The 23,146-nt window shown below is 39.3% G+C and overlaps 2 protein-coding genes across 3 annotated transcripts in view; both read left to right on the top strand.

Moving 5' to 3' along the window:
• The window catches only part of PDE7A (phosphodiesterase 7A), a 559,958-nt gene that overhangs the window by 403,985 nt on the left and 132,827 nt on the right, over positions 1–23,146 (top strand). The window lies entirely within an intron of this gene.
• The window catches only part of CYP7B1 (cytochrome P450 family 7 subfamily B member 1), a 120,725-nt gene continuing 103,598 nt past the window's right edge, over positions 6,020–23,146 (top strand). The window contains exon 1 of the mRNA XM_081952404.1: positions 6,020–6,303. Coding sequence (XP_081808530.1) covers positions 6,206–6,303 — 98 coding nt within the window. The 5' untranslated portion in view covers positions 6,020–6,205. The remainder of the gene's footprint in view (positions 6,304–23,146) is intronic.

The following is a 23,146-nucleotide window of genomic DNA, read 5'->3' as shown; positions in this document are numbered from 1 at the left end:
GCCTTTTCAAACTTGTAATCAGTGAAGCTGGGCTAGATTTTTATATACTTTTATCCAGCTGTGTGTGTGTTGAGAGAGAAATGAATGGGGGCCTGGGGAGGAAGTCACTACACTTGGGGAGGGAGAGCACCAGTGAGGAGACCACAGGAGGAGGCAGGAAGCCAGGCAAAGAGCCATGCTGTAGCACACACACCAGCCCACAACGTGGCTCTGCCTGCAATCAAACTACTCTTGGGGAGGGAGAGCACAAGCAAGCCAGGGTCCTTCCCTCCAGCCTTTGTTCAAAGCCCTGCACAGCACCAGCACCAGGAGGATGAAACACCAGGAGGATGAAGTTTGAATTCCTCCCCCTCCCTCCAACCCACACATACCTTTTCCAGCTTTTTTTAACAGTTAAGCAAAGTCATCCACGATGAGGCAGTAACTAGCTCAGCTTTTTCCTTTTACTTTTTTTTTTCATGATGAGAGTGAAGCTGTGCCTCACTTGCCTCACCTGACTGCACGTCACTGATGCAGAATTATTTTTAGGAATATAAGGTCCTTGATACTGAATATAAACTATATGAATTACAAACTCTAACATTTACATGGTACTAATGAAACTTATCAACTAATAAAAAGCAACTTTTTATTTTAAAAATCAATATGATTTTCTGTGGCATAGATTTTATGATATTTTTTACTTTTAGGCAATCTATCCCCCCCCTGGTAGATTTATATATTTGATTGACATTTGATTAATATATATAATATATATTAATAGTTTCTCCTTTTTCGTTCTTTTTTATTTGTTTGTTTGCTTGCTTTGTTTTTATAGTTTTTCATGGAGTTCTTTTTTTTTTTGCATTTTGCATTTTTTATTCTTTTTTGTAAAACTTGTTAAAAATAAGTAATAATAATGAAACTGCAGGCACTAATACTGTAATATGAATTCTGAGGCAGTGGTTAGTATTTCTAATTTATAATTTTAGAAGTGGATTGTCTGATTTTACTGCAGTCTTGATTGTTGGACAATATCTTTCTTTTTAGTAATTTAACCTCAAATTATGCCATCATCAAAAAAGTGAATGAGAATGATGAAACTGAGGGAATTTAAACAGACTAAGAGATGCCTATGTTACATATTATACGTTATATCTATGGCCGTGATGGTGAACCTATGGTATTGCTTGCCACCTGTGGCACGCAGAGCCATTTCTAATTGCCCTGTCAGCTCCAACATGCATATGATGGTGAACCTATGGTATTGCGTGCCACAGGTGGCGCGCAGAGCCATTTCTGAGGGCACATGAGACATTGCCCTGACAGCTCCAGCATGCATGTGCATGCTGGCAAGCTGATTTTTGGGTTTGATTTTTGGCCATTTTTTGCCTTCTGGATGGCAAAAAGCAGCCTAGCATGCAATCTGGAAGTTTGGAAATTGACTTCTGGGTTCCCCGTTCCGAAATTCTGATTTGTGTGTGGGGCCGTTTTTCACCCTCCGGAGGCTTCAGGAGGCTTTCCTCAAGCCTGCGGAGGGGAAAAAAAACAGCACAACAGCCACCTGGAAGTCCAGAGGCTTCAGTGAGGCCTGCGTGCATGCGCAGGGGGGAGGGCATTGCATTATGGGTGCGGGCACACGTGCACGCAAACCCTCATGTTCACCCCACTTTTGGAATGCCTCGCCAAAAAGGTTAGCCATCACTGTCATATAGCTTTACAGATGAATTACAAATTACAAATTTGATACGTAATGTATAATAAAATAAGTCATGAATATAGTGAGCCGTATAGTACCAGCATATCTAGCCTTTTCCTGAACCCATGGGAAAACTCACACTGCTGGAATGCATGGATCACTGATAACAAAAGATTCTGGATGTGTGTATGAGTGAATTATTGCTGATGCTACCAGGGGGAACATTAGTGGGTGTGAGGAATGCAGTGCGTGCAGTACATGAAGATTCAATGTACTGCATTCATTGAATCATGGAATAGGGAGTAAGAATGTGAAGTTCCTTGCAAGACCAGGGCAAGATGTATCTGTTATGGCTTGTTGGCCATCACCACCTCCATCAGCTGAATCGGAGGAGGAGGAGACGTGGGAATTAGGGCAATCTGGGTGCTTCGAGGGGGAAGAAGGAATGGAGCTGGCAGAGACATAGAGAGACAGAAGTGGAGCTTGGCCATCTGTCAACCCTCAGATGGAGAGTCAACAGTCCCCAGGTCTAGCAGTGGTTGATGACGAAGAAGAGGAACAGCTGGGTCTAGTGCCTGATGCGTGGCTGTGGAGAAGGCAGAGAAGGGGACAGCAGTGGAAAGCTGTTTGCCGATCCTGGGGAAGGAAGAGCCACCCCAGCTAATGAGGTCCCACCCTAGCTCTGGGGATAAAAGGCAGCGGGTGGAGATGAATAGGTGTGGCAGACTATTCATCTTGAGGGCAGAAAGACTTGTTGTGTTTGGAGAATTGGGTCAGAACAGTACCATACACATGTATTCAGACTAAACAAGCTGGGTATAAAGAGAAGACTGGGATGAAGACCAGACCCCCGAAGTTTGAGATCACTGGTTGGAACAGGGGATGCCCTGAGCCTGCTTCCCAATTCACTCTAACACAGCCTTATCACCTATGTTGAGAGTGTATGTGAATATTGTTTGAATAAGTAGCCTGGTTGGGTAACAATACTTATAGCAACTTGAGTAACCGTGTTGGGCATAGTAATTTGATAGCCTTGTTGGGCATAGCTTATTATAGTAATTTAATGTTGAAATTACACAATTATATGCAATAATATAAAGGAACTAATTAAACTTAGTTCCACGCTTGCTTTGCTTTTTATACAAATAACACCGAAATTAAAAAAAACTATTGGAAAAACTATATTTTGAGTGGCTCAAACTCTTATTTTATGACACCTAGAGCATCATTGGCAAAAAAAAAAAAAGGAAGTGAGGATGAGCAGATATGAGCTAAGCTACTACTACGTATTAGGGCCTACTTCCTGGCAGTAAGGTGGCAAAACATAACTATTTCTCTGCCAATATCGCATCTGCCGATATTCGCCCAGTGGCCCTATTTGGGCTGACTCAGTCCCTCCTCGGAGGGTGTAATACTGAAGTTCACCTTAAGGGTTGCTGCACATCTAGTGGACAAAGTCACTTATATTTGCTCTACATTGGAGACCAGTTTTAAAGCAGAATTGGTGTAGCTGGTAGGACTGTCTTACAAAATGACCTGGGAAGATTTTGAGCCAGTAGAACCTGAGGAAGTTGGCAAGACCCTCTCAGCTGCTGGTTTGGCCACTTGTATATTTGATCCATGCCCTTCCTGGCTTATTACAACTGTGTGGGAGGGACGAGGGAATGGGCCTGGGCAATAGTTAACTCCTTCTTGAAAGAGGGAATGGTTCCATCAGCTCATAGGGAAGTGGTGACACCCTATCCTCAAAGGATCATTGCTTAATCTAACCAAACTAGTCAATTGTTGTCCAGTTTCCAATCTTCCCTTCTTAGGTAAGATTGTGAAGAGAGTGGTTGTGTGGCAATTGCAGAGGACCTTGGATGAAGCAGATTATCTAGGTCTTTTTCAGTAGGATTTAAACCAGGGCTTGGAACTGAGGTGGTGTTGATTGTGCTCACAGATGACCTTTAGTGGGAGCAGGATGGAGGTAGTTCCACAACCCTAGCTATTCTTGACCTCTCAGCAGCATTCAATACCATTAGTTAGAGTAGGCATCCTCAAACTATGGCCCTATGGAAGCAAGATGGAGGTAATCCCACCATCCTAGCTATTCTTGACCTCTCAGCAGCATACCATCGGTTAGAGTAGCCATCCTCAAACTGGATACAGCCCGGCAATGCAAAATATTCGGCCCATGGAATGGTGAGATGAAAAGCAGCTGACAGCTTGTAAAGAAGTGCTTTAAAAGTCTTTAAAAACAGCCTTTCAGGTGTTTTTCACAGCCATGTGATCCATTTAAAAGCTTTTTCAAAATCAGCTGAAATTGGCTAACACTAATTCAAATCCAACTACGTATGGTATAATGCCTGAAGGAGAATTCACTCACTGCATTGATTCTTCCCATATATAAATTATATCTACCAAATTGATTGATGCATAATTTTGGTAAATATTCATGTGTGTATATACACACGCACAAGCGTGGCAAAAAGCAAATCAGTGAATTCTCCAGGTTTAAAAGACCTTTAGCCCTGTAATCCCAAATAAGCAGGCCCATACTTCCCATTGAATTAGTTGTATATTTATGTTGGTTAAAATTGTTCTTCATTTTAAATATTGTATTATTTCAATTTTTTTGCACTACAAATGAAGATATGTGTAGTGTTCATAGAAATTTGTCCAGCCTCCTTAATTCACCATTGGAGGGTGTGTGTGTGTGTGTGTGTGTGTGTGTGTTGATTCTCACCTTCTTCCATCTGCTTCCAATGTCTCTTAATGGCCATCTTGGGGTTTTTAGTTGTAGTCTTAATTGGTGTAGTTCTCAATCTGGTTTATTGTGTGGTCATCTGAAACATATGATCAGGAGTTATTCTGAAGAAAATCCTGTTTGTTTTATTCTTTTTTTAATGGCCTATTTTAAAGAGCCTGAAGCTGCTGTTGTAATGAAGTTAGGCAAGTGGCAAGAAAGTTTGCGATGTTTTTACCTTTTTTGGGGGGGGGGGGTCTTAAGTAAATAGATTCCCTGGGTTGAGCAAGTAAAGCAAGGACAAAGGCAAAATGAACTGCTAAATTGGCCATGCCCACCCAGTCTCATGACCACCTAGTCATACCCACGCAGCCGGTCCGGTCCCCCAACAGTTTGAGGGAGTGTGAATCAGCCTCCTGTTCAAAAAGTTTGAGGACCCCTGGGTTAGAGTATCCTTCTAGGCCAGCTCCATGAATTGGGAGTGAATGGTATTGTGTTGTGCTGGTTTTCCTCCTTTCCCCAGGAAGTTGATAGGTGGGGAGTGATCTAGGCTGTGGCCCCCTATTTTGTGAGGGGGATTTGGCTTCAGGATTTGGTTTTCCCTCCTCTCCCATTTAACATCTACACGAGGCCATTCTATATGAGATATTTAGTGTTTGGGGTGAGAAATCATCAATATACAGTGTAGATGACACCCAACTTTACATCTCTATTACAGGTCCCTTGAGTGAAGTTGCGGATGTCTTATCCCAGTGTCTGGAGACTATTTGGGTTTGGATGGGGCAAAACTGGACTCCCACTCAACCAGAGATGGTGTGCTGCCAGTTCTCACTGGTTCAGGCAAACTGATAGTGGTGGTGACGCCCGGCTCCGCCCACCCACCCTGACATCATCAAATTCTGCGCATGCCCAGACATGCGCCTTCCCGTTACCGAAACGGTTGTGAATAAAATAGAATATCATCTCTGGACTCAACCATAGCTAGATAGAGTGGCTGTAGGTATTTGGACCTTCTGGACCAAAGGTTCTCCCATCTCTAGTTCTCGATGAGGTGCACTATCCCTAGACAGTGTGCAATCTGCTTGAGCAGGTGGATGGACTAGAAGACCTCGAAGATCCTTTCCAGCTCTATTCTGATTGATTGATTGATTGATTGATTGATTGAAACCGCCCCTGGGAAGCTTGGTTTCCAGAGGAGTGAATCAGCAGACCAATCTCAACCTCCTTCATCTTTTGGAAAGTCCTGGGAAATTCCTCTGGGATACTGGAACTCTGCCAGGCCAAATTGTTGTATGCTGAAACACAGAGCCTATTAACCAAGCTGAGAATAACAAATAAAAAGTCTCTCTCCTAACAATTCGAGGACTTAAAGATGGGCTAAGATTTCTCGGATCTTGTGACTTTTCCAGCGGGAAGTTTTCTCCCAACTTTGGGAGACTGATCGGCTGCGCTTTCGGACTTGTCACCTTTCCTAAAACAAACAATCCGTTCTTTCATTACCCGCGGAAAGGAAAGGGGCGGGGAAGGGAGGGGGAGAAGGCCTCACCCTTTCCCTTTTCCTGTCAACTCTTTCGGCCGATCCCAAGAGGAGGGGCCGGGGACTCCCGAGCTCCAGTGGGAGCGAGGTTGCTCACTCGTGTTTGGCTTTCTGGCGCCCAGCTCCAAACTTCCCGGAACGCCGCTGGAGACTAAGCGACCGCCAGGGCGAAGAGAAGGAGCGGCTGCCCCGCAGAAACTTAGCCGAGCGCAGGAGCGTTCTCTTCTTTCGGTAGCTGGAGAGGAAAGAGGCTCTCCCCAACATGGGCCTCCTGGAGTGGCTGCCTTCTGTCTTGTACGGTCTGGCGCTCGCTACCGCTCTGGCTTTCGGGGCGTTGTGTGCTTTCGGCAGGAGGAAAAGGTAAGGGAAGACTCGCTTTGCCTGCGGTCTCGTAGCTCTTGGCTTTAGCTAATCGGGAGAGGAAGGCATCTCTAGGAGAGGGAAAGCGGCTCCCACTTTTCTCGAGAAGCGGCACTCGAACTTTTGGTTCCGTAGTGGACGACGTGCAAAAGCAGTTCGGGGAATATAGGAATTTGTCCTGTCTTGTAGGGGACGTTTTTTACGGAATCACGAAGGGGAAACTACGGAAGAAGAAGAAGAAAAAAGTTTTTCTAAAGTGCCGCCCGATATAAATGAAGACAGGATACAGATAGAACGACTCGTTATTATCGTGCTTCTATCTGATGACAGTTTCCCGAGAAGTTAAAAAACGCGTTTACGAAGTTATGATGCCTCAATTGGTCCTAATAAAGATAATATTCATATATGGATTTATAATCGAATGAAGCCAGGTATCTTCTGTATATGTGAAGCAAATTATTGAAACCTTATTTGAATCCAAATGTCAGGCCTTTAACGTTGCACAAAATTACCACTCAAGAGTGAGCCTTATTTGTTGTCACATATATCTGGTAAACATTAGATTAATAATCCAAATTGGGAATTTATTATAGCCAATCAGAACGTTAAAAAGTGATGAGCAAGCTTCCTGCTCTACAAGTTGTCTTCAGACTCTATACAGACAAAGATGTTTTGATTTGAAAACCAGAATGCATGTAGACTAGATCTGATGGCTTAGACTCCAGTATCCACTTACAAAATGAGCATGACCAGAAACCAAGAGACTGAGGGAATTGTAGTCCAAAGCACTAACATATCTGGAGCTTATACGGTGCACTTACTGTTAATTTGACTGTCTTTTTCCTCAACCTAATTTCTTAGATTTGCAGAGTACACAGGACTATATGTGGGTTGAATTTATGTAACACGCTGGATTAAAACATATTTGGCTAGCTTGTGATTCATTATTTTGTGCAAACACAATAAATGTGCAACAATGATGCTGCAACAAACATTGTTCTCATATGAATGTAAATTTAAAAAAACATTATTGTTCTAATGCTTGTTATCCCTTTCATATTATCCCTTAATTGTTGGCAAGGCAGTCAGACACTTAATGGCTATGTTTATACCAGGGCTTCCAGTTCTATGACAGTAAAATCTACACTACAGTACAGGCAGTAAAGAAATACAGAAAATTATCCTCTTTGCTGCTATCTAGTGGTCATCTGGATTTTTGCAACCTGGATATATACAGTACTATTAACCACCATTCTCATTCTCTCTCTCTCTCTTTCTCTCCATCTCCATCTCCATCTCCATCTCCCTCCCTCCCTCCCCTCCTCTCCCTCTCCCTCCCTCCTTCTCCCTCTCCATCTTTCATTTTCAGTACTTGACATATTGACCCTTAAATTTAATTATATTAATTAGACTTGGTATATATAACTAACTAGACTAAATTGTGTTTATCTACTTTGCTTTCCAGTGCAGACCCAACTAATGGTTCACCAACTCCTTCCCCATGATGAAAATATGAATCCAGCAGTTATCACAATTTGTCTTCTGTTATAACTTAAATATGCCTTCTCCTTGTTAAATAGCAAACAGAAATAAGTTGGATATTCAATAAGTTGGTAGTTTTAAAAGGACATTATTATTATCTCTTGAACTTTTGGACCAGGAGTGAATAGACACAACTTTGTTCTATTGGAGTTTGTCTCTAGACTCTAGATTACCATGGCTGTGACTTGGGCATTGTGCTGAACTGGCATTAAAACTTATCCTCTCTGGCAGCAGGAATCTACCAGTGAATTCTGTATTAAAGGGCTTTATAGTTTAAGCTGTTTGCTCCTTCTGACTCTTTCTTGGAGAACTCACTAGGTGGCAGTTTAGGGCAATTTCACTTCACTTTTGACGGTTACATGAGGTACTTTACTTTAAATAAACACAGGGTTCTCTTCTGCCTCTCTGTTGGCTGTTGGCTGTTTTAGTTCACATGCATCATGCTTATCCAGTTCTGGACTTGGTTCAATGTGTTGTAGGAATCTAGCTATTTCTTCCAGCAACCTATCTCAGGATTGGATTGAATCCAGGAAGGCCTATAATTCCAAGCCTGTTGCTTGAAAATAGGAAAGCATCTGTACCTGATGTCTTTCATTAGGAGAGAAGAGGTTTGTGTGGGGGAACACTATGATTGCTGCACATCCAGCAAGAATCAGGTCTGGTACTAATCAGAAGTTCTGTGTCATGGCATAGAAGACTGAAAGTTTGTCTTCAAGCGACAATTGTATTGTTTTGAAAGCTATTGGTGGGACTGAAAAAATCAATAGACCATGAGTTTTAGCCTTTCAGCCTTGGGCATGAAAGTGAGCTGGTTAACTTTGAGCAGGTCCCTCTCAGTTGTGGAGAAAATAGGAGAAGGAAGGAGTATTCGATGTATTTGCTACCTTGAATTATTTACAAAAATAATACAGATGGGATATAAATAAATAATATACCTCAGAATGCACACACAAACACACATATTTGTACACATACTGCTCAGTTGGGATTGTCTTGTTCAATAATTGTTCAAATTTATCCCAAAAGAGGGTAAGTTCAAGTCACATCTTAGCCATGAAAGCCAGCTGGGTGGTCTTGGATCAGTCATTCTCTCTCAGCCCAACAGAATGGTTATTGCAGGGAAAATAGGACATGGAAGTTATGATGAATATGTACTCCACCCTGAGTTTTTTGTAAAAATAATAAAGTATATAATAAATAATAATAAATAAATAAATAAATAAATAAATATAAATAATAAACAAACAAACAAACAAACAAATGGCATGTTCTTCTGTCAGATCCAGACTGTCTGAATTTCAGAAAATTTAAATCATTGTTTTAGTCACCCTTACTCACCAATTTCTCTAGTCATGTAATATTGATGGCTTTGATGTGGCAGGTCATCAAATTTATGTATTATATATGTGTGTATATGTGTATATCTTGGACTAGCTTTAAAAAAGCTTGGTTATCTTGGAAAAGGGAACAATTATTCTATCAATTCCCCATGACAGTACCTCAAGAAAAAAAATCAAAGACCTACAAATTGAAAAGGAAATTATAATTTCATTTGATGTTACAGCATTCTTTACATTCATAGATCCAGAAGTAGCAAAAGAATCCATGGCAGTAGTACTGCATAACACCTCCAACATAGCCAAATACACTAAGATCAAACTACCCAGAATCATGGACCTCATCAGCTTCTGCTTCACTATATACTTTCAGTTTGATGGACAGGTACACCAACAAATCAGAGGAACATCCATGGGATCCCTAAGGAAGGGTTCATAACAGAGATTATAACGCAGCTTCTAGAAACTACAGCACACTTTTACATATAATGAAAGATAAGGATTTGATATGTAGACAACATCTTTGTCATAATAAAAAAAGGAACTAGTGAAGACCCGTGAAATAATATCTTCAAAGGAATTAAATTCACCAGGGAAAAAGAAAATATTCCCCTTCCTGGATATCTTCATTAGTAGATAAAACAATAGAAATGCAAGTCTGTCTTAAAAACAACCCAACATATAACCAACATCCAGGTAAGCAGGGATTAACCCCAGACAAACAATCAAACAGAAAACAATATCCTAAACAAGGAACTATCAAGAGAAGACCATATCTCCATCTGTTTGCCAGTTGTTAAAAATACTTTTGATAACATAGGAAACTTTCAATTGGTTTTTGAAGGCTGATGGTCCTTGACCAAGGGTGAGTTCCTACCAGTTCGGACCGGTTTGGCCGAATAGGTAGTAACTTGGCCTGCCATGCCCATGAACCAGTCTTTTGTTTTTTGCTTCTGCACATGCGCATAAACAATTTTTTTAGTACTGCGCATCAAGTGAACCAAAGTAGCAGCAGCTGGAACCGACTCCTGTCCTTGACCAAAGTGTTTGTGGAATTGTTACCTTTTGTCTGCTCTGAATATAATTCGAAATAAAGTTTGTCTGTTTTTCGTGGTTCTGTAACCATCTTTTTAAAAAAAAAATTAACTGAACAAGATATGTAGATGTAGCTGTAGCTTCTTAGTTTAAGATCAGGGGTGAAATCCTCCCAGTTCGGCCCGGTTTGCCCAAACCGGCAGGGAAGTTTGGCATCAGTTCTCTGAACCGGTGGCAAAAATCCCTGGTGGCCCCATCCAAGCGCTCTTGGTTGCCCTGTCGCCACTGAACTCTTCTGGCCACTTGACCTGCCCACCCATTCGAACGTTTCTCCCTCCATTCACAGCAGAGCTGCTGCAAGCCTGTCCCTTTAAGGTAGACCAGGGAGGGAAGGGGCAGTGGGGCATAAAAGGAGGAGCAGCTCCACTCTGAATGGATTCATACACACATTTTTTCCTATGGGTTCTGTGGTTGTAGCTTGGGGGGGGGCATGTGACTGAGTGGGCATGGCCATGAGTGACAGGACTCCACCACGAAGCCATGCCCACAGAACCAGTAGTAAAAAAATTTGAATTTTACCTCTGGATAAAATTCTCTTTATTTTTTGAATTATGATTTTTTTTTATATGCAAAAACAAATAAAACTAACTCTATTCTATTCATGATGTGAATACCTGCTTTTGTTGGTATAATTTTCAAAGTGATATTTTTAGGACTTTCTGGGATATTTTTAGTTATGACCTCAGCTCACTAGAAATGTGAACCCTTTGTTCATTGTCTCTATTATTTAATGATCTCTCTAATATTCATATGAACCCATCATCAATTTGTTTTTAGAGGCACATACTGTATATCTACGAATGATTAAAGGGCAGATTTATTAACATTTCTCCCTTCTTCTTCTTTTTGATTGGCTTTTAAAGTCCCAGCTGTATGTTTAATTTACTTTTTCCTTGGTGAGCAACTAGACTGAAGAAGATTTCTGGCTGAAATAATTGGGATCAACACAGAATTGTTTTATTCTTTTGGGAAAAATACAATAGCCAATTTCCGTGTAAAATCAACATTAATATTAAGTTCGAGTAGTCACTGAATGAATGATTGTTAAGCAAGGACTGTGTATGTGTGTGTGTGTGTGTGTGTGTGTGTGTGTAGACACACACACACACACAGAGCGATCCCTAGAATTGCCCACCTTGTAGCCCTCTATCTATACAAAAATGTTTTGCTCTTCCATTTTCCCTTTTCTTTGTAAAGCAGACGCCCAGTTAATAAGATTCTTCTTCTCAGTTGCATGTCGTTTACTTCTGAATTCCCCATGACCGAGTTCTTCTTGTAGTCTTTATTTACCTGATTCTGCTGCATAACAAGGAGTTTCATGATTGATTTTGCTAAAACTGGTTTGGGGAAAAAATGTATGCCCAGAAAAAGAAAAAAAATCTCCAAAGAGGGGGCTTGAAGAATGGATTATCTTGAGCTGGTACCCATTTATTAATCTTTATTGTAAAACAAAGCCCCAAATATCTGTTGTTAAATATTGTTGTGTTAGCAACAATATTTGCTAACAAATATTATCAAACAGGGGCATTTAAGAATATTTTTTTCTGTTTAGATTCTTATATGATCTAAGTTTTCTTAATTCATAACAATAACAAAAGGGCTTCCTCCCTTCCATTTCTCTCTTTCTCTCTGTCTCTTCCATCCTGTCTTATCCTATCCTGTCCTGTTTCATCCTGTCCTGTCCTGTACCATCCCGTCCCGTCCCATCCCATCCCATCATCCTATCCTAGAAGATGCCTCATTTTATCTGAAAATTCAGGTTATCATGTCATTAGAGAGCCAGAGACATTAGCACGTCCTCTATTAGTGCCTGTTATTTAAAATTATTGTCTGGAAAATGAATGTTTCTAAAGGCTAGTAAATGCAGTTATATTCAAATATATTACCCATTATTACATGCTTTATGGGATCTCAGTGATTCTGAAAGTGATGTGAGAACTTTAGAAAATAAATCATCTCATTACATGCATGTTTTCTATAGCAAATTCCAAATTCTGACATTGCTTCTGGATATGAGAAAAGAGAATGGAAGGGAAGACAGGGGAAAATATTCTCTGGGTTGGATTTAGTGGGATAGGGGTATGAAATCAAAAGGAAAATTGTGATCCTGTGGTATCTTAACTACTATGGTGCGTTGCTAGTACAGTGGAGAGTTTGCATTCTCTTGATGTGGGGGAGAAATTACTACCATTTCTGGTCTAGTACAGATTCTCCTTGCTCAGCACATAGGTTAGAGAAAATTGCAACATAAACCAAATATTCCATGTTCTTTTATTTTGTAGAAATTTGCCCCTAAAAAACAAACACCTAAAAGTTTATACCAAACTTTCTTAAACTTTTTTTAGGAAAAATATTTTGTGTCAAACTTTTTACCAAGAAAAATCTAAAATTGTTCTATGCAACTTTTCCTGGTAGATGCATTAACAAATACCTTGAACATAAACTCATTTTCAAGAAGTTTTCATGAACTTCTTGAAAAGGAGTGTGTGTGTGTGCAAATAAAAGGACATTGTTCATTGTGCATTCTGGGCAGACGTGAACTTTTGGAAGCATACAGTGTTTTAGGATTTCCCAAGAGTTTTGGTGCGGCGCAAGGGAGGAGGATGGTGAAATACACAGGGTAGTCATCCAACAGTATGAACAAGTCATAGAGTTTGTTCAGGGAAATTGAATTGCCCGAGGCAAAAGGGGAAGTTCCAAATCTCTTGTTTTCCCCATGATGAAAACAGCCAAGTTATGTAACATTAACAATTCAGTCACTGGATGCCTCCTACAGAATGGGAACACAGTCTTGTGGGTAGCAAGGAAATAGCCATTTTTAAATTGTCTTAATGCTTTTTCCAATCAGTGGGGCTGCAGCTTTTTGGTGAACAGATATGATGAGTACAAAAGATCACACATTTAATCACGCATGTAATATCTCATCGCTGAAATCCTGGAGAGCTGACAGCTTGATTTATTATGAGACAGTTACTCATATTTATTATGTCTGCATCATCCCATTAAAGTGGCAGCCCAAAGAAGTCTGAATGTCAACTGGACAGTGGGTGTAAAAAGTGGAAATGAAGGTAGTGGTGCCTAAATCCCTAGTTAATCTGGTTGGAGCCAGTGGAATGATACAGGTATGGGCCTAGAAGCAGAGAGACTGAGGTTCAAGTCCATTCTTAGTCATGGAAGCTTGCTGTGCTTCCAAAACAGTCACTCCCAGCCCAATTGCTTCTCAGGTTGGGCAAAAATAAGGACTGCTGTTTACTGTTTTTAGATGTTAAATAAGAAATGGGGAATAGTTCTAATAAATAGTAATAAATTAAAGGGCAGCCTGGTTTATATAACACGTTAAAGCCAAACTACTCAACTACGTTATGGCTTAGTATGACAAAGGAACACAGCCTGTGTGAAAAAGCTCCACCACATTGGTTTCTTCTGGAAGGTGTGTTACAGGCAGATCCCTCAAGCCTCCTAGCCTCTTGCATGTTGGTTTTTTAAATACATCCTTGATATTTAGTGTCAAGTGCTGGTTTATCCTTCCAGTCATTAAAGATTGCTTGCCATCCTTCCATTGGCTGTGGATTTATTAATTTATTTTGCTGTATCTCTCCTGAAAAATTACAGTGACCGTTGTTTCTCAGATGAACAGCAGAGGGCATATACTAGTCCTGAATTCCTCTCCTGGTATCTTAAGCCTATTTTGTCCTGGGGCTTAAGAACTCAACATTCTCTATGGTCACATCAGCAGTTATAATTGAAAAGGACATTGTTATCTTCTTCAAAGAGCTTACTGTCACTTTTAGGCCAATTTGAGAATATGACTGTGGGAATTAAATGTCTACGTTTAGATTGTAAAACCCAGTATATTAAAAAAAAAGACCATTTGAACTGCTACCTCTACATAAGGATTATTGGATTCCATATGGGACAATCATTCTCTTTTTGATGAACTACTATTATAGTTGAGGTGTACTCCAAAGATCCATATATTTAAAAAGAAAATCTTAAACGCAAGAGAAACAGTTTAGGGCTTCAAGATCACAGTACTCCCTATAAGAACACACTTCCATATACATATACACAGCTGAAATTTTATTTTGCCATGAAGGAAGTTGGTGTGTCTCTAATACATACCTGCCTCCTGCAATAGTGGAAACAGTGTTTTTCAGCTGGACAGAATTCTTAACAGGTTCTGAAATAGGCTGGAATCATTGTCACATGTGATTAACTCAGTAAGATAAAATGGTGAAGATTAAAAGAAACAGTCTTTTTAATTTCCCTCACTTCCTCTTTTCCTAAGTACATGCAAGATCAAAAAGAGACAGTTCTGACTTTAAAAAATCTTGCATTATTTATATGGATGATCACTTTTTTTTTTTACTTCTAAACAGTGTTACTTTATCATTATGCAAATCAAACTTTATTCTGGTTAACAATGGTAAGTCTGGGCCTTATGAATAAATGTGAGAAATGAATTACTCATGAGTTCTGCCAGATTTTATAACGGCATTTTCACTGGCAATTTTCTCTAGTAACTTTTAATTACTAAAAATATTCCTAGCATTTGAATGGTTCAGAGAAATGGTTTTTCAATATACAGGAAAGTATTTAAATTCAAAATGATACTGATATTGAATTTACTAATTTTAGCGTTATGACCTTTGAGAAGATATTCCAAACAGGTTTGGTCACCTGAACCAGTAGTAAAAAAATGCTACTGGTTTAGGCAAACCGGTATTTCCGACGATCAGCTGTGACACGTGATTTATCTTAGCTAGAAAGCAGGATTTCCTGCTTTCTAGCTAATCTAAGTCTTGTGGCAGAGTGGATTCCCCCCACCTTGCTGTTCGCTTACCTTTGCAGGCGTGATCGGTAGCAGGCTCCGCCCACTCACCCAGACATCATCACATCTGTTTTTGATGCTCTGCACATGCGCGCGTTCACATTGCTATTGAAGCAGTAGCAAAGGTAAGTTGCTTTCACCCCTGCTCTAAACTACAATTTAGTTTGGTTTAGTTTAGAATGTTCAGTGCAATCTGGAAATTGTGGTCTTTTGAGGGGAAAAATGTTCCTAGTCCTGTAATGGTTTAAGGTAGCAGGCTAGAAACCAGGAGACTGAATTCTAGCCATGCTTTAGGCTGAAAGCCAGCAAGATCCCCTTGAGCAATTCACTCATTCTCCAGCCTAGGAAGGAGACAATGGCAATCCACTTTTGAAAAACCTTACCAATAAAATTGTGGAGATTAGTGCAGGAAGTCTTCAGGAATAAAGAACTAACTTGAAGGCACCAAAGAAAACCCCTCAAAACAAAAATTCTTTCTCATAATAGTACATTTGTCCACGGAGAATGAATAATAGAAAAAAATGTGAAAAATTAAATGAAGTTTCTTGATTTAGAGGAAACCTATGATGAACTGCCTAGGTCTGAATATTGGAATATTCTGCATGAAGACGAAATGAAAAGATGTCTTTTGAATGCAGCATGAGCAGTATGTAATAGAAATGAAGTATGTGGAAAAATGAATGAAATGTTTGTTGAATGTTTCTACATGGAATAGGGAGCGAGACATGTGCAGTGTTCCTTTGTGTGATAATGCATTCTATACCTAATAAAAGCTCTAATACATTGTAAAAATATGGTGCAAGGCAGCCATAGGTGTCTTTCTATTTTATCCCCCCCCCCCATTCCCCACTCCCAGTGTTGGGTGAAGAGATGGGAGGAGATTCAACACAATCAGACTTGTAAGAACTGTTATTGTAGCCAATCTCAATAAAAGTAGTTTTAGCCTTCCCGCTGAGCTGATTCCATGGTCTGGAACTGACATTGACATAACTATAAAGTTATGCTTGAAAGAAGATGTACTGGTTGCAATTCTTGTGGTGTCACCTTAGCTTGTTTTGTAATAAATCTAACGAATCAGGCCTCCGGTATGATTTGTTACTACAGGGTTTTGACACATTGGTTGTTTATCAACTTTATGGATAAATATATAAGGATTGCCTGTGAGGTTGGAGATATGTTGATGTATTCTTAATGCGGATGATGCCCTGCTATGGATGAGAATATGAATGATTTGCAGAGAATGTTGGATAGATTGTACAATGAAACAAGAAATATGAAACTAAAAATTAAAGTCTTAAAGACCAAGATAATTGTGCTTGACAAGCAAAATTGAATCAACAATTCTAAATTAGACATATGTACATGGCAAAAAGCTAGAACAAATTAATGGAGTTGTGTACTTTGGTAAACCAATCACTACAAATGGAAAAATTGAGACATTTTAAAATATGATGGTGGTGGTTGTACAGTAGTGGCTGCAAGGAATGATTGTCAAAAGGAGGAAAAAAGGATATGTAAAATGCTTTTGCCCACTTTATTATATGAAATTATAATATGAGTTAAGTGATACATAAAAGTAAGTTGAAGTCAAAGAGGATGGAGTAAAACAAGAAATAGGGTGAAAATACATGTCTAATTAATAATAGGGACTGAAAGTGAAGGATTGAAAGATATGGAAGAAGTACTCAAACTTGTTCATAGAGTGGGAATCAGTGAAGACTGAATTGAAAAACAAATATATGAGATAAATTGCAGCAGACTATGATTGTCTGTCTGCATTGAGATATGGGGAAAAGTGGGTATTACATGTATGAAGACATCATAACAAAATGTTATCCTATATACCAGTGACAGCTAACCTTTTTGTCGTCGTGTGCAATGTTCCCTCTTATTTTTTTTCAGTGTGTGCGGAAAAGTAGTGTTTGAGCGGCACATTTTCATGCTTGAGCACCTGAATTTTTTTTCACAGATGTCACCCAAGACAACAACGAAATCAGTGTTATTTGAAACTCAAAGTTATGTTTATTCAAGGTACCCACTTAATTAAAAGTGCTACATAATATCAGTATCACTTATAATACTGCAAGTCTGCAATATTAAAATACTTGTATAGTGTTTACGGTAATGTACACTGTTATTCACTGAAAGTCTGGAAACAGTATCAATTCCCAATCTAATGGCAGCAAATTCTACCATGTAAATAACCATTAAGTAAAGAAATCTCCCTATACAGGTAGTCCTCAATCTACGACCATAAATGAGCCCAAAGTTTCCATTGTTAAGTGAGACATTTGTTAAGTGAGTTTTGCCCCATTTTACAACCTTTCTTGCTACAGTTAAGTGAATCACTGTGATTAAATCACTAACCTGGTTGTTAAGTCAATCTGACTTTCCCACTGACTTTGCTTGGCAGAAGGTTGCAAAAGGTGACTACATGACCCTAGGACACTGCAACCATCATAAATATGAGGCAGTTGCCAAACATCCAAATTTTGATCATGTGGCCATGCGGATGCTGCAATAATCATAAGTGTGAAGAACAGCCGTAAGTCACTTTTTTCAGTGCTGATGTAACTTCAGTCATTAAGTGAACTGTTGTAAGTTGAGGACTACTTGTATTCAAGTTCAGTGAATGACTCTCTATGGGAAAAGGATCAAAACTTCCCTCTATCCACATTTTCCATTCTATGAATTATTTTATATGCTTTATACTTTCCCTCTTACTATCCAATAGTCTGCAGTGATATTAGCAAGTTATGAATAAATTACCAATTGGTGTAGATTAGCAATTGGGGTATATAAAAAAACAAAGCTATTATTTATTGAGTTGCATGTATACATGCAACTTGTGCTTTTGCTTTATTTAGTTTATGTGTGTGTGTGTGTGTGTGTGTGTGTGTGTGTGTGTGTATGTATGTATGTATGTATGTATGTATATGTATTTGTGTTACAACCCCTGGTATGCCCAAATATGGGAGGAAGCTCACTACTCCCTCTTTCTGTCCTTCGGCTCATTACAGATACCTATTTCTCTGGCTCAGCTAATAAGGAGGAGAGCCTTTGGCTTAGTGGCTAAGAGTCCTGCCTAATATGGAATACAGCCCAGGTTCAAATCCCAGTAAGGGTATGGCTAGCTGATGAGAGCTAAATAGCTTGAAATAGATCTATACTAGTCTCCCTTTATTTATTTATCAGCACAAATACAACACACACACATACACACACACACACACACACACACACACACACACATAAAGAGAACAGAGGTGGGTTGCTAATTTTTCTACTACCAGTTTCTACTACCCTGAAAGCTTCAGAACATCTGAACGCTGAACTGTGAGATTTGGAACCCTCATAAGGTTTAAGTTGGGGGTGCCCCATGGACATCATTATACATAACGTGCAAAATCTCTGATATAAATATTCTTACATAAGTCTTCCTATTACATAGTTTTTAGGCATTGCTTTAAAATATAAAGCCTTTTTGTTTAATATTTACTTATCCTTAAACCAGAAAAAGTTATAAGATTTGATCATCTTACTTTTTAACTAAATACATGCTAGTTAATTTTAAGCAATCCCATTTTTTAGAATCTGCAGAGGTAACAATTAGCAGCAGAAGAAATTAAATACTGAATGCATTTCTATAGAACAGGACATAAAACCAAAAACAGAGAAAATGGTGACTTGCAGCAATTTCAAAATTACATATACAAGCTTTCTTATCTAATTATATGTTCCATGATTCTCACACATCAAGGCTATGGTATAGTTTGCTGAGAATTACATTACAATAAGCTGCACCCCCAGTTTGTGTGTTTTAAAGCTCACATAAAACCTACCATGGTGTACTGAAGAGTACATTCTGAATGGAGCTATCTGTATTTAACTCCTGTTAAGCCACAGATTTAGCAGAAGAATTTGATACATCACTTTTTTAGTCCTACCACAACAAATGATAGTTAGAGATAGAATCTTAGGTTTGCATTTTTTGGCTGGCTTTAAGAGCCAAATTAGAAATAGTGAAAATTTCTCTCTTCCTCTTTTTACTAGACAGTCTTTATTTTATATATATATATATATATATATATATATATATATATATATATATATATATATATATATATATATATATATATATATATATATATATATATATATATATATATATATATATATATATATATATATATATATATATATACATACATACATACATACATACATACATACATACATACATACATACATATATATATATATATATATATATATTCGTAGATTTTCACGGGTGTAGGTATGCTGGTTTTGTTGTATTCGGGTGTTTTCCCGTGTAAGGTTGAGATTGTCTTTGCAACGTTTCGGCAAGATCACACCTGCCATCTTCAAGCTGTGGGCTTAAAATGTGATCGGAGCTGCCGTCTTTCTGTAAGTCTTGGTGGGAGGGAATGGGGTGCTGGCTTTGTTTCAGTAAGTGGAATGATTGGTTGTGTGGTTGTATCATGATTGGTAGATTGGTGCTGATTGGTGCAGGTTGTGCACAACAATGCACACACAACCTGCAGAAAGGACAGAAAGAGGGAGTAGTGACCTTCCTACCATATTTAGGCATACCAGGGGTTGTAACACAAATATATATATTTGTTTTCGTAGATTTTGTAGATTTCGTGGATTTCATAGATGTAGCCAAGACCCTATCTCCAGAACCAAATGCCTAGCTGACAAAGACCACCTGAAAACTGAATTACACAAACTCACAAATGTATTAATCTCCAATGGATTCCAAAGAAAAACAATCACCAACCTATCCAAAAGGAGACTCCCCCAAAAAACCAAGACACAGAACAGGACAATGGCATCGCCCTCCTCCCTTACATCAAAGGCACCACAGATAAAATCAGCAAAATTCTCCACAAGCACAATATCAGGACAGCCTTCACCACTGACCAAAAAATAGCCAACATCTTAAGAAACCCCAAAGACAAAATCCAGCTAGAAAACCAAGGAGTCTACAAAATACCATGCAAAATCTGCCCAGCAATATACATAGGACAAACAAACAGGAGGATAAATGCATGCATCACAGAACACAAGAACGCAGTAAGAAAAAAAGAAAAAACTTCTTCCCTTTTCCAGCACCTTAAAGCTACAGGACATGAAATCAACTTTGAAGGAGCCAGGTTAATCTCCAAAACAGAACACCTCCACAAGAGAATAATCATGGAAGCCATCGAAATAGAGAAACACCCCCACAGCATGAACAAACGTGATGATACCTCCCGCCTACCAAACATCTGGAAACCAGCCCTAGCCAACAAACGAACACCACCCACCACCCAAGCCGTTACAATACAAAACAATAATGCACACACAGCCTGCACTAATCAGCACCAATCTACCAATCATGATACAACCACACAACCAATCATTCCACTTACTGAAACAAAGCCAGCACCCCATCCCCTCCCACCAAGACTTACAGAAAGACGGCAGCTCCGTTCCCATTTTAAGCCCACGTTTGAAGATGGCAGGTGAGATCCTGCCGAAACGTTGCAAAGACAATCTCAACCTTACACGGGAAAAGACCCGAATACAACAAAACCAGCATAAACTGCAGCCTTTCATACGAAGAAAAATTACCTTGCTTCTCTCGAACAGTCCCGTTAAAATAATCCACTATCCCCTCCCTAGGGAAATCCTTTTCCCTATGAGCTACTGCTCACTCTTGCCAAAAAGCTGCGTCCCAACACACATGTACCAGCAAAGCTGTACAAAAAGGCTTAAGAGACACACACATTGACTCTGGTGTACTCCGGCATTATCTCTCTTTTTCCAGGGTGAAACCGTGTACAAACCTCCGAGCTAAGCCGGACTTGGCCTGCCTTCGTTCTTCGCTGGCCACCAAAGACCCACCCTCTTGACAGAAACCTACGAGCCACCTGCAGACTAAAGTCCAGTACATCACGCTAAAAAACACTGTGCGTCAGTTGGAAACTGCTGCGTGGTGTTTTTTTGTCACGTGCGCGGCCCCACAGCTGTGCAGCTTAGAGGGAACATTGGTCATGTGCTGAAAGCGTGCACGTGATAGCACACGTGTAGATGCCCACACCCATAATGCAATGTGTGTGTGACAGCCTCCCGCCAGCAGCTGATTTTGGGGTCTCTGCTGCACATGTGCACATGCGCATGTGTGGTGGATCTGAACTGGGGTGATGGCTCACATGCCCGCAGAGAGGGCTCCGTGTGCCACCTGTGGCACGCGTGCCATAGGTTCGCCATCACGGCTATATACTATATGTGATTTGTGTTATGGTGCACCTAATACAAGTTACATCATTATCATTTGCGCAACACCCATGTTTCTTCCAAATGGTCAGAAAAAAGAGAAAGAGTAAGAAAGTTGTGTTGAATAGAATTGATGAGGTCCTGTAAAAGAGGCAGCAAAGAGAATTTATAGAACATACATGTTAACTTTTTTTTTTGCTTAGTCTATTTTGCACTCTACATTACTTTGAAAGAGAATAGCATGATGTGTTAATACTTGCAGAAGTAACATAGCATGTTAATACTTCTATATTTAGTATGATTCATATTTTACTCTTTTAAACATATATTACTCACCCTGCTTTAGAGACAATAGAAAAAAGATTTAACTGATTGTGTGAACGTAGTCAGCGAGAAGACAGAGGAGCAGAGGTATGTGCTCATGTCAATCTGTACATCTGAATCTCTGTATAGTGTCTGGAAGGTCTGCAAAAGGCATTCACACTAATGGAATTATTCACACTTAGGTAGTCCACAAATGAATAAATAATCTGTTTTCAAACTTTCCAACTAATAGAAAGAGGTCAAGAGATAGACTTAATTCTGAACGCAACTTCTGAAAGGAACTGCAGGTCATCATTTTATGTGGCACTGAAAAATCCACATCACTGAAAGATCAAAGCTGAGTGTGGATCTGTGAAAACTAAGATAGAAGTGCCAAAAAATATAAACAAGGTAGGTGGAACAGTAAGAAAATATTATATGCTATTGTGTGAACCATACATATTTTACTGTAGATATCAAAGCTGAATCAATATAATAAAACTTCACTAGGAGACTGAAACCTGAGATATAGGGTTCCCTGTGCAGTTTTCTTATTTCTTGATTTACTCCGGTAAGATAAGAGGGATATCTTTTTTCTCACTAAATGCCACATCTAATATTGAATTATGTATGCTGGATTTTCATACTCTAGATTTGGACAGGGCTGACATCCCTCCCCGTGCCCATACAAATCCTCCCCCCCCCCCATTCTGTCTTATCTGACTTACACACTGATGTGTGTGTGCACGCACACACAAACATACGAGAGGACATGTGATCATAAGATAACTAACTCTTGTTGGATGATATTCCATCATTATATTCCTACTAGCCTGGTTGTGTTTGATGGACTATGAGGTAGAGCAGTATTCACTGGAATTAGGTATAAAGGCAGGATTGTGTCTGAATATTAGCTTGCTATTGTATTGTGTGATTTTAGTAGTAGAGAAAAGGTCATGAGTGCCTGGACAAATAGTATGAATCACAGTGAAGGCAATTCAGGTGCTTAGCAACTGGCTCACATTTATGACCGACCAGTTGTAGCATCCTGAAATCATGCGATCATGATTTGTTACATTTTTGCCAATTTCTTCTCCATCGGGAAAGTTTGATTCACTTAATGACTTCATTGTATTAGTGAACTGTGTGATTGACTTAATGACTGCAATGATTTGCATAATTATCACTGTAAGAATTGTTGTAACATTCAGTCTGACTCGTCTTACGATCACGATAATTTGCAAGAGAAATTCCAATTTCAGTTGTGAGTGTAAATTGAAGACTACTTGTTTTCTTGTTAAAGCATTAGGAAGTGGTACAGCTTACAAAGCCTGAAACTGCTGTGAAATCAGAATTATTGTTGTAGATTTTTATGTAAAATTGTAAGCTTCCAAGAGTCTTATTTTGATTATGTTAGGATAGAAATGAGTTTAAATAAAATGAATTAAAA

Source organism: Natrix helvetica (genome assembly GCF_964273705.1).
Source record: "Natrix helvetica genome assembly, chromosome: 4".
In the NCBI taxonomy this organism is placed as follows: domain Eukaryota; kingdom Metazoa; phylum Chordata; class Lepidosauria; order Squamata; family Natricidae; genus Natrix; species Natrix helvetica.
The sequence above is the reverse complement of the archived record's forward strand: the minus strand, read 5'-3'. Positions and strand labels throughout refer to the sequence as shown.